General features: G+C 49.7%; 3 protein-coding genes across 4 annotated transcripts; 2 read left to right on the top strand and 1 right to left on the bottom strand.

The window, feature by feature from the left end:
* Window positions 1–67: 67 nt before the first annotated feature.
* rest (RE1-silencing transcription factor) lies at window positions 68–6,510 on the top strand. The gene is made up of 6 exons (XM_040173369.2): window positions 68–265; window positions 1,120–1,382; window positions 1,502–2,050; window positions 2,130–2,290; window positions 2,377–2,460; window positions 4,194–6,510. Exons 2-6 carry the CDS (start codon window positions 1,141–1,143, stop codon window positions 5,900–5,902), a joined length of 2,745 nt encoding a protein of 914 aa, XP_040029303.2. The 5' UTR covers window positions 68–265; window positions 1,120–1,140; the 3' UTR covers window positions 5,903–6,510.
* Window positions 6,511–6,905: 395 nt separating this feature from the next.
* noa1 (nitric oxide associated 1) lies at window positions 6,906–11,597 on the bottom strand. Of its 2 annotated transcripts, none has more exons than XR_013467458.1 (9): window positions 11,033–11,444; window positions 9,895–10,854; window positions 9,657–9,821; window positions 8,907–9,023; window positions 8,728–8,813; window positions 8,083–8,252; window positions 7,867–7,983; window positions 7,599–7,716; window positions 6,906–7,433 (listed from the first exon to the last, which is right to left on the bottom strand). XR_013467458.1 is itself a non-coding variant. In XM_078101645.1 (9 exons), the coding sequence occupies exons 1-9, from the start codon at window positions 11,442–11,444 to the stop codon at window positions 7,201–7,203; spliced, it is 2,340 nt and encodes a 779-aa protein (XP_077957771.1). In that variant the 5' UTR covers window positions 11,445–11,597; the 3' UTR covers window positions 6,906–7,200. The 2 variants fall into 2 exon arrangements, 1 of the variants encoding a protein (XP_077957771.1); XM_078101645.1 differs by having other exon boundaries at window positions 8,121–8,252; window positions 11,033–11,597.
* nipsnap3a (nipsnap homolog 3A (C. elegans)) lies at window positions 11,591–14,799 on the top strand. The gene is made up of 6 exons (XM_078100929.1): window positions 11,591–11,736; window positions 12,097–12,235; window positions 13,744–13,905; window positions 13,983–14,132; window positions 14,290–14,376; window positions 14,461–14,799. The coding sequence occupies exons 1-6, from the start codon at window positions 11,629–11,631 to the stop codon at window positions 14,535–14,537; spliced, it is 723 nt and encodes a 240-aa protein (XP_077957055.1). The 5' UTR covers window positions 11,591–11,628; the 3' UTR covers window positions 14,538–14,799.
* Window positions 14,800–14,835: the final 36 nt, after the last annotated feature.

Here is a 14,835-nt window from a genome sequence, read left to right as displayed (position 1 = left end):
CCACGCACGCACGCACACATGCATATATGCACGTATACAAACACACATAAACCCACGCGCACGCACAGCTGTATTTTGCTCCTGAAGCCGCGAACCTCCAGCTCGCCGCAGTACGACGTGCTGACGTCACTCGCTGTGCGTCAGTGTGGAGGAATGTGCGGAAACTTCTTGAGCACTTTTCTTTCTGCGCTGATCGTCAAAAGAAAAAGTCCCAGAGCCTCAAACAAGTGAATGAAAGTGGATTAAAGTTGGACCCGAAGAGTCGGTGAGTTTCCTGCCGAGCTTTGGTGCTTCACGTCCGGCTGCTTCTGCCGCGGCTCGGCGGCGCGGAGCAGCTGCAAAGTTGTTGTTAGTTAGTAGTAAAATGGAGTCGATGAAGAAGGCGCTGTCCGGGGCTGATCAGCACCAAGGCTAACACTCACACGGCCGAACCTCTCCGAATCCACCCGGCGGCTCACCAAACGCGGCTACACCGGGCAGCTGGCTTCAATGCGTTAGGATAACTTTGCATGTTCAAATGTAAAGGTCGCTCTTCTTATACGAGGTGCGCGCTTCCGGAAACTTAAGTTTTGCGAAGCTGAAATGGTCGCCTTAAATCACAGCCACGTCCCCTGCGGCGTCGTGTACGACCACCCGATGCACTTTATAAGAACCGGAGTTCAAACCTCATTCCAGCCAATAAATCAGTTTAGTGCAATATTGAAACACGTGTTGATAAGCACACTTTCACTTTTTAATATTTTGACCGACTTTAGATTGATGAATTCATAACGTTTTATAACGTGCTCGACGGTTTCTGTTTTCTCCGACACGTAAAACTACTTCGTCAACGTTAAAGTTTGTTGGTCGCTGTCGACTCGCGCTGGTGCTGTTTCAAAATGGCCGACAGACGAACCACTCGCTGAGCCCTCTGAGGCACATCTGCAAAATAAAATGAATTGAATGGAATTTTTCAAAAACAATGTCACATACATTGTGATTACATGATTTGTCTCTTTTTTACATCACAAAAAGTTTTAACAGGGTTTTTTTTATATGTGCTGTATGTTCACACATATAAACACACACATGAACGAGCTCATATGTCCCTAAACATCCGTTGTGTCCTGCACTCTGCAGAGGTGAAGACCTTCATTCAACATGGCCGCTCAGACGGTGTTCTCGGTGGGGATGTTTCCCGTTGGCGGTCCCCTCATGGAGGACGCTCATGGCGACATGCCAAAGAACACCCTGCCGGCCCCTCAGCTGGTGATGCTGGCCAACGTGGCCGCCGTCACAGCGGCAGAGACCGGCGACGGCAGCGCGGCAGATGAGAAGGAGATGATGGAGCTGAAGACGGTGGGCTGCAGCTACTCGGACAGCGAGGAGGAAAACGTTGTCAGGTAAGGAGGCGGCCCTCTCCCAAGGGATAGGTGTTAGCCCGCCCCTGGTGGTCAGGAGTTTGCCCTGCCCCGTTCACCATGTCACGTGTGTGTGTGTGTGTGTGTGTGTGTGTGATCAGGTACAGCTACAATAACCAGAGCTACAGAGAGGTGTGCATCCTGGAGTACCCAGAGTCTCCGAGCCCAAACATCGTCGCCGTGGTTGTAGGAAACGAGGCGGAGGAGGAAGAAGGGGTCAAAGCTGAAGACCTGTCTCGTCACACTAAGCCCCGCCCCTCTGCTAAAACAGCAGAGCGGGTGGTGGAACATCAACGTGGGCCCATTGCCGCCACGGAGGGCAACAACAACAACAACAACAACAACAACAAGAAGAAGCCCTTCCACTGTAAGCCGTGTCACTTCCAGGCTCAGAACGAGCAGGAGTTCGTGGAACACCTCGGCACTCACGTCATCAGCAAGATGATGGTGGTGAACCGGGTGGAGGGCCGGAGCAACAATAGGACCAAGGAGGCCACTGCCCCTGAGGCCCAGGAGGCAGAGAGCGGCGAGGAGGCAGCCGGCGACCTCAAAGGGCTGATCCGGTGCGAGCGCTGCGGCTACAACACCAACCGATACGACCATTACATCGCTCACCTTAAACACCACAACAAGGAGGGCGAGGACCACAGGTAACACGAGTCAGCTGGTCAGTCAGCTGGTCAGTTAGCTGGTCGGGGTTGACAATGACCTTTTGCTGTGTGTCTGCAGGGTGTTCAAGTGCACTCTGTGCCCGTACACCACTGTGAGCCAGTACCACTGGAGGAAACACCTGAGGAACCACTTTCCCAGCAAACTTCACACCTGCAGCCAGTGCTCCTACTTCTCCGACCGCAAGAGCAACTACATCCAGCACATCCGGACACACACAGGTAGGACACATGCGTCTCTGTCCGTCTCTTCCTCTTCCGCCGTCCTACCTGACAAGAGTTTAATGTCTTGATTGTTTGTTGTACAGGTATTCGTCCATTCCAGTGTCCTTACTGCGACTACTCCAGCTCTCAGAAGACCCACCTGACCAGGCACATGAGGACTCACTCTGGTCAGTCTTCATCACTGAGTCCTCTAACATCCTTCAGTCAGTACTGAGGTGTCTGTGAACCCTCAGAAACGCCTCCCATCACATCCTGCTCATAGTGGGAGCAGAGGTCTAGACTTGAGTCATGCTGAAGTCCAAACCAGAACATAACGTGCCTGACTTAGGAGTCCAAACTTAGTACGGGAAGTCCTGATTTAGGGGGGGTAGTGGTGCCCCTGTTTTTCCGCCACGTCAACCATGGAAGACCTAGCGGCTCTGTACCTGTTGTGGAAGTCTGGTAAAAAGGGAACCATACAGGTGTTGTATTTATTCCTTCTACAGATAAATATACCAGTATTGTGTTGTGGTATTTTATCGAATTTTGGTGTTGTTTCTCATGATATTGGTGGTAGGTATTGTATCAAAGTAATTATTTTGGTGCAACGCAACTTAACGGTCTTCTTGTCTCTCTCTTTAAAAATGAGTGTTGCTCTCATTAAGGCAGCCACTTTGGATTAACATGGTAAAGTGATTTGGAGTAGAACTACATCTGTGTTGTGACTTCCTGTTCTGTTTGGAGTAGAACTACACCTGTGTTGTGACTTCCTGTTCTGTTACTTCCTCTGGTTACTGCATATTGTGTTACTTCCTTTTGTTACTGCATGTTCTGTTACTTCCTCCTGTGACTTCCTGTTCTGTTACTTCCTCTGGTTACTGCATGTTCTGTGACTTCCTGTTCTGTTACTTCCTCTTGTTACCGCATGTTCTGTTACTTCCTTCTGTTACTTCCTGTTCTGTTACTTCCTCTGGTTACTGCATGTTCTGTTACTTCCTCTTGTTACCGCATGTTCTGTTACTTCCTCTTGTTACCGCATGTTCTGTTACTTCCTCTGGTTACTGCATGTTCTGTGACTTCCTGTTCTGTTACTTCCTCTTGTTACCGCATGTTCTGTGACTTCCTGTTCTGTTACTTCCTCTTGTTACTGCATGTTCTGTTACTTCCTCTTGTTACCGCATGTTCTGTTACTTCCTCTGGTTACCGCATGTTCTGTTACTTCCTCTGGTTACTGCATGTTCTGTTACTTCCTCTTGTTACCGCATGTTCTGTTACTTCCTCTTGTTACCGCATGTTCTGTTACTTCCTCTTGTTACCGCATGTTCTGTTACTTCCTTCTGTTACTTCCTGTTCTGTTACTTCCTCTGGTTACTGCATGTTCTGTTACTTCCTCTTGTTACCGCATGTTCTGTTACTTCCTCTGGTTACTGCATGTTCTGTGACTTCCTGTTCTGTTACTTCCTCTTGTTACCGCATGTTCTGTGACTTCCTGTTCTGTTACTTCCTCTTGTTACCGCATGTTCTGTGACTTCCTGTTCTGTTACTTCCTCTTGTTACTGCATGTTCTGTTACTTCCTCTGGTTACTGCATGTTCTGTTACTTCCTCTGGTTACTGCATGTTCTGTTACTTCCTCTGGTTACTGCATGTGCTGTTACTTCCTCTGGTTACTGCATGTGCTGTTACTTCCTCTGGTTACTGCATGTTCTGTTACTTCCGGTTGTGACTTCCTGTGTCTCTCTGTGTACCTGTCAAAGTAGATCAGTCTGTAAACCTCACACTTAGAAATAATATGTATAACGGGGTTCACGCTATGGACCCTGTTTGAGCCACATTGTGTAGTCAGACCGGTGTGTATCTCCTACCGCTTCCTGTCCCACATGTCTTTGGTGCACCACCTGACCCTCAGTCTCCTCTGTGCAGGTGAGCGTCCCTTCAAGTGTGAGAGCTGTAACTACCTGGCTGCCAACCAGCATGAGGTGACCCGCCACGCCCGCCAGGTACACAACGGACCAAAGCCTCTGTCCTGCCCCTACTGCGAGTACAAGACCGCCGACCGCAGCAACTTCAAGAAGCATGTGGAGCTCCACCTGAACCCTCGTCAGTTTCTGTGCCCGCTGTGCAAGTACGCCGCCTCCAAGAAGTGCAACCTGCAGTACCACATCAAGTCCCGGCACTCGGGCTGCGACGTGACCCTGGACGTTTCCAAGGTCAAGCTGCGCGTGAAGAAGGCCGGACCCGACGGCGTGGAAGAGAACCAGGACTCCGTAGCCAGCAAGTTTGACAGTTTATCCAGCGTGGAGGAGGACATTGACATGGAGGAGGAGGAAGAGGAGGAGTCGTCGAGTCCCATCAATCTGTCAATCAAAAAGAGCACCCGGATAGGCATCGCCCAACCGGCTCAAACCGAAGCACCCGAAAGGCCTCCGAAGAAATCCAGCCTCTTCGCTGAGAAAGAGAAACTTCAGAAAGTAAAGGAGAAGGGGGAACCAGAGAAAAGAGTCACCACAAGGCAGAAGAAGACTGAGAAGGTCCTCAAGAATCCTCTGGAGAGTGAGGCAACATCTGCAGACAAGGGCCAGAGACGAGTCAAGAAGAAGACTGTGCAGGACCAAGCAGCAGTAACCAAACCAGACCAGATGGGCCGATCAAACCATCTGAGGCCGGAGGAGGAGAAAGCACGGAGGCAGAAAGAGGAAGAAAAGTTGAGGCCGGAGAAGGAGGGACATCAGAAGAACGCTAGCAGCAGGAAGAAAAACAAAAGCCTCAACAAGCTGAGGAAGTCCAGATCAAAGTCAGAGAATATAGCAGAAAGTGTGGTGGAAGCTCAGCAGAAAACCGAGAGCCCTGAGAAGAAGAAGGCTGCAAAGAGGAAAGCGGCGGAAGCTCTCGATCTTTCCAAAAGCTCCTCGTCTGAGACTCCGTCCAAGGCCCGACGGCTGAAAGAGAAGCTGCAGGTGAAACCAGCTCCAGCAGACACTAAGGAGGTAAACGATGCAGGTCCTGCCCCACAAAGGTCCAGTGGGGCCTCTCCTGCTAAGCAGAAGAAGACCAGGAACACCGGCAGAAGGTCCAGGAGCCTTCAGCAAACTGTGGATCCAGTAAAAGACCAGAAGACCCCAGGCGGTCCACGAGCTTCGGCTGAGCCGGACCGCCCGATGCAGAAGAAGACCTCCACTGGGAAAACCTCTCCAACACTCCCAGAGAAGACTCCCAACAACCCCCCCTGCCACTCGGGTGAGGACACGCCTCCTCCGGATGAGGACCGCCCTCCCCCCACCTTTGTTAAACCCACGTCGCCTCCTTCACTGGTGCTGCCGGGCCAGCGTCACAAGCCCAGCGACCCGGAGGAGGACGAGGGGATCCACAGCAGCCACGAGGGAGGAAGTGACATCAGCGACAGCGCTTCGGAGGGCAGCGAAGACTCCGGCCTCAACGGCGCCGGGTCGGGAAAGATGACCAACGACCCTGAAACCCCCACCGAGGAGATCCCCACCCCGACAGAGCTCAAGAGCCACCTGTGCATCTTCTGTGACCGCACCTTCCCCCTGGAGGCGGAGTACCGGCGCCACCTCAACCGCCACCTGGTCAACGTGTACTACATGGAGGACTCCGCCAGGGCGCCGCAGTGAGGAGCGTCTCCACGGCAACAAGGTCTGCAGTCAGATACAAAGCCATGAACTCACTCCGGCCTTTCGGCTCAACTGGTGCCAAAACTCTGAAGTTTGATTTAGTTTTTTATATTTTTTCATCCCACCAATGCGTTTTCTTGGTTTGTAACATGAATCAGATGAGTTTCATAACCAGCTCACACTTCTGAATATTAAATCTTGTGATTCTGATGCGTGGGGGGCGTTTGGACCCGGTGGTCTGGCTCTGGTTCTGGACTTATGTTCATTGCGTGTTTGTATTGTGTCATAAATCATACTTCAGGATTTCGTGTCACAATACAAAATGACCATTTTAACATTTCTAAAGGAAAGTTTGTCCAAATATTTTTGATTCAACACCTTTCGACAATCACTGTTTTTAGACTTCTGATTGGTTGAGGTCACCGACTGACGTCATTTATCATTTCTTAGTTATCGCTGATTATCATCTGAACTTTAACACAATTAAACACAGATTTCTGGTAACAATTCTGTGTATTCGAAGCATGTGTTCTGATATTAAAGAGCTGAAATGTAAACGTCTTATTAAGTTTGATACAAAGAAAATAAACATGAATTATATGCCTCAATAATTCTGTGATACAAGTATTGATTCTCACGAATATATTCAGTTTACTGATTATTCATGTTTCTGTTTTAGCTTTTAAAACCGGTTTTATATTACTGGTGAATGAAACTCAATATAATGTAAATGTTAATCAGTCTTTATAGTTCTTAAAGATTAACATTCTTTGTCAGGGATTCATAAGTTAAATAACAGTTCACTTTGATCGGCTTGATATTTTACTGACTTGTTTCCAGTTATTTGTGTCGAGAGGAACTAAATATGTATTTTGATACGCATATTATTATACAGTATACCTATGACTGATTATTATGTATTCATATATAGTCCAGGGTGTATTACAACATGAAATACAGCAAATTGATATTTATTAATGTAATAATTTGAAGCCAACAGCTGTTTCACTTGTAAAGACACATTTTATTTAGAACAATGAGGCGAGACGTCATTATTAAAGAGTGATGGAAAATCAAAAAGGAACATCTGAGCACGGATATGGCTTCATCCGGATGTGAGACTCTTCCTCACTCCGAACCACAGCGGTGTTTTCCTGACTCCTTCATCAAGACTCCTCACTCCTTCAGATGCGTTTGAGGACACTCTGGAAAGGTTTCTCCATGTAAGTGAATCCAAAAGGGTTGCTGACTGAGGAGGAAGCAGCCGTCACCATGGAAACGGGTTCCTCCTACCTGCCTCACTTCTTCTTCTTCAGCTGCAGCCTCTGGTCTGCGCGGGCCGACAGGCCTCCGTCCAGAAGACCCGGAGGCTTGGTGGGTTTGTAGGCTGCTGACTTCCTGATCCGCTCTCCCTTCAGGGTCACAACGTGAGGAAGAACAGCGGGGGTCCTCACGCCGATACCTACTGCTGGAGGACCCAAGACCCTCAACAACACCTGGTCTCCTACTGCCGCCGTCACGGCAACCCAGCCTGAAGAGGGAGAGGGGGGGGGGCAGATAGGAGAGACAGGGACAGGTGGTCTCAGGTGAGCAGCAGCTCCGATCCACATCATCAGGATGAACGAGATGTTAATGTACGGATGTCTTTATGTATGCATGACTGCCATCATCGGTCTCCAGGTGAAGTGATGTTCACCTGCAGAAGACAGTTTGACGTCAGCAGCAGCCTCCAGGTAGCCCCGCCCCTCCAACCTGAACTCCTGAGGAACCAACGCAGGAAACCGCTTCATGCGCTCTGACCCCCCCAGAGGAACCTGAACATGGCACCACACACACACACACACACACACACACACACACACACACACACACACACACACACACACACACACACACACACACACACACACACGTCAGCATGATGTCACTGAGTGAGTGATGTCACTGGGACCATGTGACCTCACCCCTAGCAGCTTGTGTCCCGCATGCTTCTCATAGACGCGGTCGGCTTTCTCCACACTGGTGATGTGAACCGGGACCCGACTGGAGGCCAGGACCGAGAACCAGCAGGACCGCCCCCCCTGAAGATCAATAATCAATATATTATACCAGCAGGACAGCCCGGTGATCAATAATCAACCATCTATACATTAAACCAGAAGCCCCCCGAGGAGACACACATTTAAGCACGAGCTGATCATCAATAGTGTGATGTCACCTCCAGGAAGTCGATCCTGGCCACAGCTCCCAGTAACAGACTGGTACCGGGCTTCAACACAAAGGTCCTGGGAACCAGAGCCTGAGTGGGAACCACTGACATCACTTCCTGTTCAGTCAGTATGCCGAGGACCTGAGAGAGAGACGCACACAGCACTTTATTATGACAGACCGAATTCTGATGCTAACGATGCTAAAATCAGATTATAATGTGACTACTTAGTGTGATTAAAGAGAGTTTGCATTAATGAATCTAAAATCTATTTTAACAATTAGAGAACAGTTTGATAGAATATATTTATCACTCATTTGGTAAGCGGAAGAATGCATGAGACGATATCATCATCCTGCCTGGAATGCAACGTCTGGTCGAGTAGTTTCACGTTGGGACGTTTAGCTCCAATGCTACTGGTCTGTGCTTTAAATCCCTACCGTAAGGTACCAGGTCGAAAAGTCACATTTAAATCAAAACAGTCTTTTTTTTAGCGTTTGGTCCGGATGGGACGTAAACAGAAGTCGCTTTAACTGCATTAAAATATTTGATCACATTCATCTCGGCCACATTAACGCGTTCATTTTGACCGCCCTAGACGGATGGATGAACTCACGTCGCGCTCTTTCAGGATTCCCGGTGTGTCAAACAGCCAGTGAGCATCTTTCAGCTCGTTGAAGGAGAACTCATCAGCGCTGGGAGCTGAAAGGTCACACAGAGGTGAGAGGTCAGACTAGTTGAGAGCCAACATCAGATCGATGACATCAGACACTGTTCATCCAATGAGAATCTCACCTGTTGAGCTTCTCGTCTCTCCATCGTCATTCTCTCCAAAAGCCAAACTGTCAGGATCAAAGTTTATCTCATCTGACCGGGTCCTGATGTTAGACCGGAAGGTTCTGCCAACACGACCTGGATAGGTGGTGTTGGCATAATAAGCTACTGAGGTTCGCTAATATAAGGTTCATTGTAAGTGGACAGAAGGTGGACTGATACATGGTGTCCTGAGATAAACAGATGTTAGTGATGATTTATGAACCAGAATATTGAGATATCCAGATATTGTGAAGCTTTATGGCCTTTGTGGAAACAGCATTTGATGTCCTTCGATCATGAAGGACAATGCTCTCTCTCTCTTTGATGTGGAGGTGACCAGTGGGAGCTGATCCAGCCCTCCCCTCCCCTGAGGAGGGGGCACAGATGTTTTCACCTTAAACTATAGAACTAATGAAGGAAGAATCCTTTAAGTGGCCTTGATGCATGTCTTGTATGTGTGTCAACTCTGCTTCATGCTTGCAAGCATTTAATAAATGTCCTGTTCAATGATTTCACGCGTTGAGTAACATTTTTCAAACTGGACAGGTATACAAGAGGACAGGTAGACAGATTTAGTATGAAGTATGAAGAGGGTGAAGAGGGAGACACGACCACAGGCAGATGGTCAAATCACAGGGGGGCAGGTATGCAAGAGGACAAGTAGAAAGGAGAACAGGTAGTCAGGTATAATTCAATTCATTTTATTTTGTATAGCCCCCCCCCTCTTACCCACTAGGTAGCCCTGCTTGCTGAAGTGTCTCAGTCTCCTCAGCTCGTCGTGGGACAGCTCCGCCTCCTCCTGTCTGGCCGCCTCCTTCAATCTCTCCTCCCGTCTGAACATCCTGTAGGGAGTCGGGTTGCTGATGGGAAACTTCAGCAGGTCTAGAGTTGTTCCTAAAGGCACCACAAGGGAATGTCTCAACATGTGAACATATATGTTAACATATGAGCGGAGGGTGGTGCTCACCGGGCCACGGGGAGATGGTGGCCTTGTGGACCAGGTCTGAAGCCTTGGACTTGCAGTAGTCAGACTCCAGCAGCGTGTTGAAGAGGGTGGACTTGCCCGCGTTGGCGCTGCCCACCAAGTACACGTCCCCTTTGTACTTCCAGGACCTCTGCAGGCCGGAGATCAGGCCCTCCACGCCGTAGCCGGTCTTGGCACTAATCAGGTGGACGTCGGTCACCTGGTCCCCAAAGCCGGCATCCCGGCAGTATCCGGTGAGCTGCCGCCTGATGCGCTGCAGGTAGTTTGGGGAGTCGGCAGGCAGGAGGTCGATCTTGTTGCCCAGGACGACTACGTGCTTGTTGGACCCCACCAGGTCTGGCAAGTTCGGGACGATTGAGTCGGGGAGGTCCAACAGGTCCACCACGAGCAGCACCAGAGCCTTGTGGGGGCGGATCCGGCGCACCACGGCCCGGTACTGGTCCGAGGTCATGTGGAGGCTCAGGGCCTGGCGATGGTGAGTCAGCAGGTGGCAGCGCTGGCAAGTGGCACTACTCAGACGCTCCTCCTGCAGCAGAACCTTGAACTTCTCACTGGGCAGGTATCCCGGGACAGAGGCAGCTGTGCAGTGCAGGACGGCGCCGCAGCCCGAGCAGCAGGTGTCGCTGACCGGCTGGTCCGTGTCCGGGGTGCCGAACACTCGGTGCTCACCTGCTGTCTTCTTCTCCTTCCTTTTCTGTGAAGAGACCCCGCTCAAGTCCAGAGGGAAGCCCACGTCCTCGAACTGTATCAGAGAGTCAGGCTCAGTCTCCTGCTGGGAGACGCCCCTCAGCACCGTCAGCTGATGCTCCAGAGATCTCCGATGTCTCTGAGGAGGAACCTGGGGATGAACCAAAAGAGGAACCAGATGAGGAGGAACCCGAGGAGGAGCAGCAGAGGAGGAGAGGCTTAGCTCAGGAACGAGGGGTTGGCCCTCCTCTGGATCTGAAGAAAAAGAATCAGAATTAGGAACATAAACAGTGACTACAATTCCAAGGATGCAACTGAACATTTGTAGTTTCTGAGCTCTCCACGAGGTTTATATAACTTTATCATGATTAACTGAATGATTTAACTCTATTCAACCTGTTACTCTCACTACTTGTAGGACCTACAGTCTCACCTGAATACTCTACAAACACGAACTCCTCCTCCCGGTCCGGATCTACAGTCCAGTTCCCGGTCTTCCTCCCAGCTCTGCTGCAGAGTTGCCGGGTGAAATCCCGACCTGCCGCAGCCTCTGAGCCAGGTGCCGACGCCCCAGCGGGCAAACGGCGGTCAGGAAAAGCGGCTCCTCTCGTACCCGCCCGGCGGACCGCCAGCTGGACCGCCTTCCACATGTTTCCCTCCTTCGACTGCCCCCGCGTGGAACACACCGCGCTCACCTTGGAGCTCCTAAAAGCACGCGCAGCTGGAGCTGCTGCGACTTCCTGACCGGATGTGACGTAAATCCCGTCATCCGCTTGCGTTCTGCTGAAAAACCACAAGCATTTAATTTCGAAAACTGAACGTGGATTAATGACACGCGATGACATGATGGAAGATAATAAACACTGATTAGAAAGGGGATCATTGTGACGTCAACGTTCTCCTGAGGATCTCCTTGTGTCGCTGTGGTTACAGCGGCACTCTCTCCTCCGGAGAAGTGAGACCTCGTGTCGCAGAGGATCTACGTCACTCTATAAACCTCCTGTTAGCGCGCGCTGTCTCACTTCCAACATGTTGCGGCTCCGGAGCTGCTGCAGGAGATCCGCTGAGGTCCTCCTCCCACCTGCTGCTGCTCAGGTGAGTCCAGGCCAGAACCAGGCCAGAACTAGACCAGACCAGGCCAGACCAGACTAGAACCAGGCCAGAACTAGACCAGGCCAGACCAGGCCAGACCAGACTAGAACAGACTAGAACCAGACAAGAACCAGACCAGAACTAGACAAGACCAGAACCAGGCCAGAACCAGGCCAGAACTAGACCAGACCAGGCCAGACCAGACTAGAACCAGGCCAGAACTAGACCAGGCCAGACCAGGCCAGACCAGACTAGAACAGACTAGAACCAGACAAGAACCAGACCAGAACTAGACCAGAACTAGACAAGACCAGAACCAGGCCAGAACCAGGCCAGACCAGACCAGACTAGAACCAGGCCAGAACTAGACAAGACCAGAACCAGGCCAGGCCAGACTAGAACCAGACAAGACCACTTCTGGTTTACTGTATTTTCTATGTTACCAATGAGAAGATCCACCTGCGCACCGCCCACTCTGAGCTGATTGGCTACTGGAGCGTCGAGTACGGTGGCCTGAATAAGGTCTTCCATATATGGAAGTATGGTAAGAACGTCCTTCTGCTCACAGGTTCTACGCACCGGCCCCACCATCAGGGTTTGGTTCCCCCTGTCACACCGCCAAGTGTTTGAGCCATAGCTGCGTCTCATTTGGAGGGCTGCATCCTCATGAGGACCCGTACTTCTGGTCTACGTGGGCCGTGTCCTCCAACGACCACATGAACCAAGGTGTCTCTGAAAGGAGACGCTCTGGCCTACGGGGAACTTCTTGTTCGCATCATCAGCTTTCTGTCCACCGCTCATGTTGCCTAGCAACCTGCTGCACAGTAAACGCCTAAAACCCCAAAGGTATAAAGTACAGATAGAAGATAATCTTCTTATTTCATTTAGTTCAGGAAGATATGGTTCCCCTTCGGAGCATGATATATATTTCAAACTGAGAAGAACATTTTAGTCATTTGAAAATCAAATCGGTACTTTGAGGAAAAGTAATATTGCAATCTTAAGGAAGAGTAAAAAGAAAACTGTCAATAAAAACCACAGCAGCCAGAACAATGATTTACTTGTATGCACAGACCTTTTGTTGCTAATTTAAAAGGTAACTTAAGATATTACAGAATATGTCCAAACCAGCTGAACGTCACCACACACATTGTTCTCTGCAGCATGATGCTGCTTCCTAAAACTACTAAATGCAAAGTTTATAATCTTACCACAAAACCGAAGGAGTAAATCAACCAAGTTCAGGTCTGCGTCCCTCGACCTCGTTGAAGGAGCTGGCGGAATGGGACAGTCGGTGAATGATGAGCAGCCTCCGGAGGAGGAGGAGGAGGAGGAGGAGGAGGAGATTGCTAGGAGAGTTCATGAGGAGTTAGGAAAAGACGTTGACGGTGATCAACTCTACTCCCACTGAGCTACGTAGTTGTGATGGACGGAGACGCGTGTTGGTGAAGTCGGTCTGCAGCATCTCCGATGCTCCGTGTTGTTGTTACAGTGTCAGTCATGCAGACGACAACCAGGTGAAACTATTAACAAGGCTGCAACATACATGAGTGATGCTAACGGTTACTCACATGATCTGCGTTTCTACGTCATCGTTACTTTTTGTGAATGGACCAATGATACGTCATTACATTTACATTACATTACATTAGAGTTGAGTTGATCACGTCACTATTTAAACATTGTCACTGCAAGGTATTGTGGGACAGAATTCTCTCCTTTTGGTTCCTATGCTAAAGGGCTAAGTAAGCAAGAATTGAAGCCTCTTGAGAACAGCCCTTATCATGGCGGCCACACATTTTCATTCTGTATCCCCCTAGCCTTCTATTTTATACTGTAGATTTAAGTTGTAAATTGAACATGTTATTTTTGTCTTACTGTCATGTAAGACCTGCACCAACCGCATGTCAAATTCCTTGTATGTCGAACGCATTTTGGCAATAAATGTTTCTGATTCCTACGTCCAGAAACCAAAAAGACAGTTTGAATCCAGCCTGGGGTTTGGCTTTCTTCATCTGAAGCCTTTAAAGGTACCTTTTTATTCCTCCTCAGACAGTTATTCTCAGCGGGCAGGTGTCCGGGCAGCTCTGTCTCAGGACCCCTCCTGGATCTCGGAGTACATCTCGAAGGCAATACCGATGCTGGTGTCTCAGGACAACGAGGTGAACTACCTGGTTCCCTGGAGTCACCTGCACGAGCCCCCAAAGGAGGGCGGTAAGCCCCGCCCCCACACTGTGACCGCTAAACACTCTCTCGATGACATCACGCCGATGACACCTGCTGGGTTTCAGGTGTGTATGAGCTGGCGTCCTTCCAGATGCGCCCTGGTGGTCCAGCGGTTTGGGGAGACGCCTTCCAGGCTGCTGTCACCTCCCATGATGCACCTGGGTATGGCAAGCTTGTGGGAGCTTTCCACAGCGAGTGTGGGCTGCTGAACAAAGGTACACTGTAAAAATAGACCAGACACTGCAAAATATATAGTGAATGATGTAAAACATCCCACACAATGTAAAACATTTACCAAACGGATGAAAGCAGGAAGTTTTATGTCCGTATTATTGTTGACATCCTTTGCGAGTCGTTCTATTTGTGTGTCAGTTCACGCACTTTGGTGGTTCGAGAGCGCCGATCAGCGAGCTGAAGTTCGACACAAATCTCACACTGACGCCCGAGTAGTAGCTGCAGGTAAGACTCCGCCCACCTGACGGAGAGCGATGATCACACAGGATGATGAAGTGCCCTTTATACGTGTCTCTCTCTCTCTTTCAGTCCGAAACTGTGTCGCCCATCTGGACTCTCAGGAGAATAAGCTCATGTTTCCTTGTTCCTTCTCCCCACTGAAGTAACGTCAGGTCGATCACTTCCTGTCCTCACGCCTGTGTCTCCAACACTGTCTATAAAACTACCCCTTCAAGACCTGAACCTCTAGGATCCAGTTAGGCGTTACAATATGGTTTAAATGTGATGAACGTGATTAAAAACATTAAATCAGATGGAGTAGCGAGCGGCAGCGTCCGATCCTGTGGCTGGAATGTATCGTGTGTGTGTGTGTCTGTATTTCACATGAGACTGACAGGATTTAACATCTGAATAAAATAGAGAAACAAATGGTGTGAGTCTGCATCAGAGAGCAACGCAGGGACG

The sequence above is a fragment of the Gasterosteus aculeatus genome, chromosome 4, assembly GCF_964276395.1.
Source record: "Gasterosteus aculeatus chromosome 4, fGasAcu3.hap1.1, whole genome shotgun sequence".
Classification (NCBI taxonomy): Eukaryota; Metazoa; Chordata; class Actinopteri; order Perciformes; family Gasterosteidae; genus Gasterosteus; species Gasterosteus aculeatus.
This window is presented reverse-complemented; position numbering and strand designations above follow the sequence as displayed.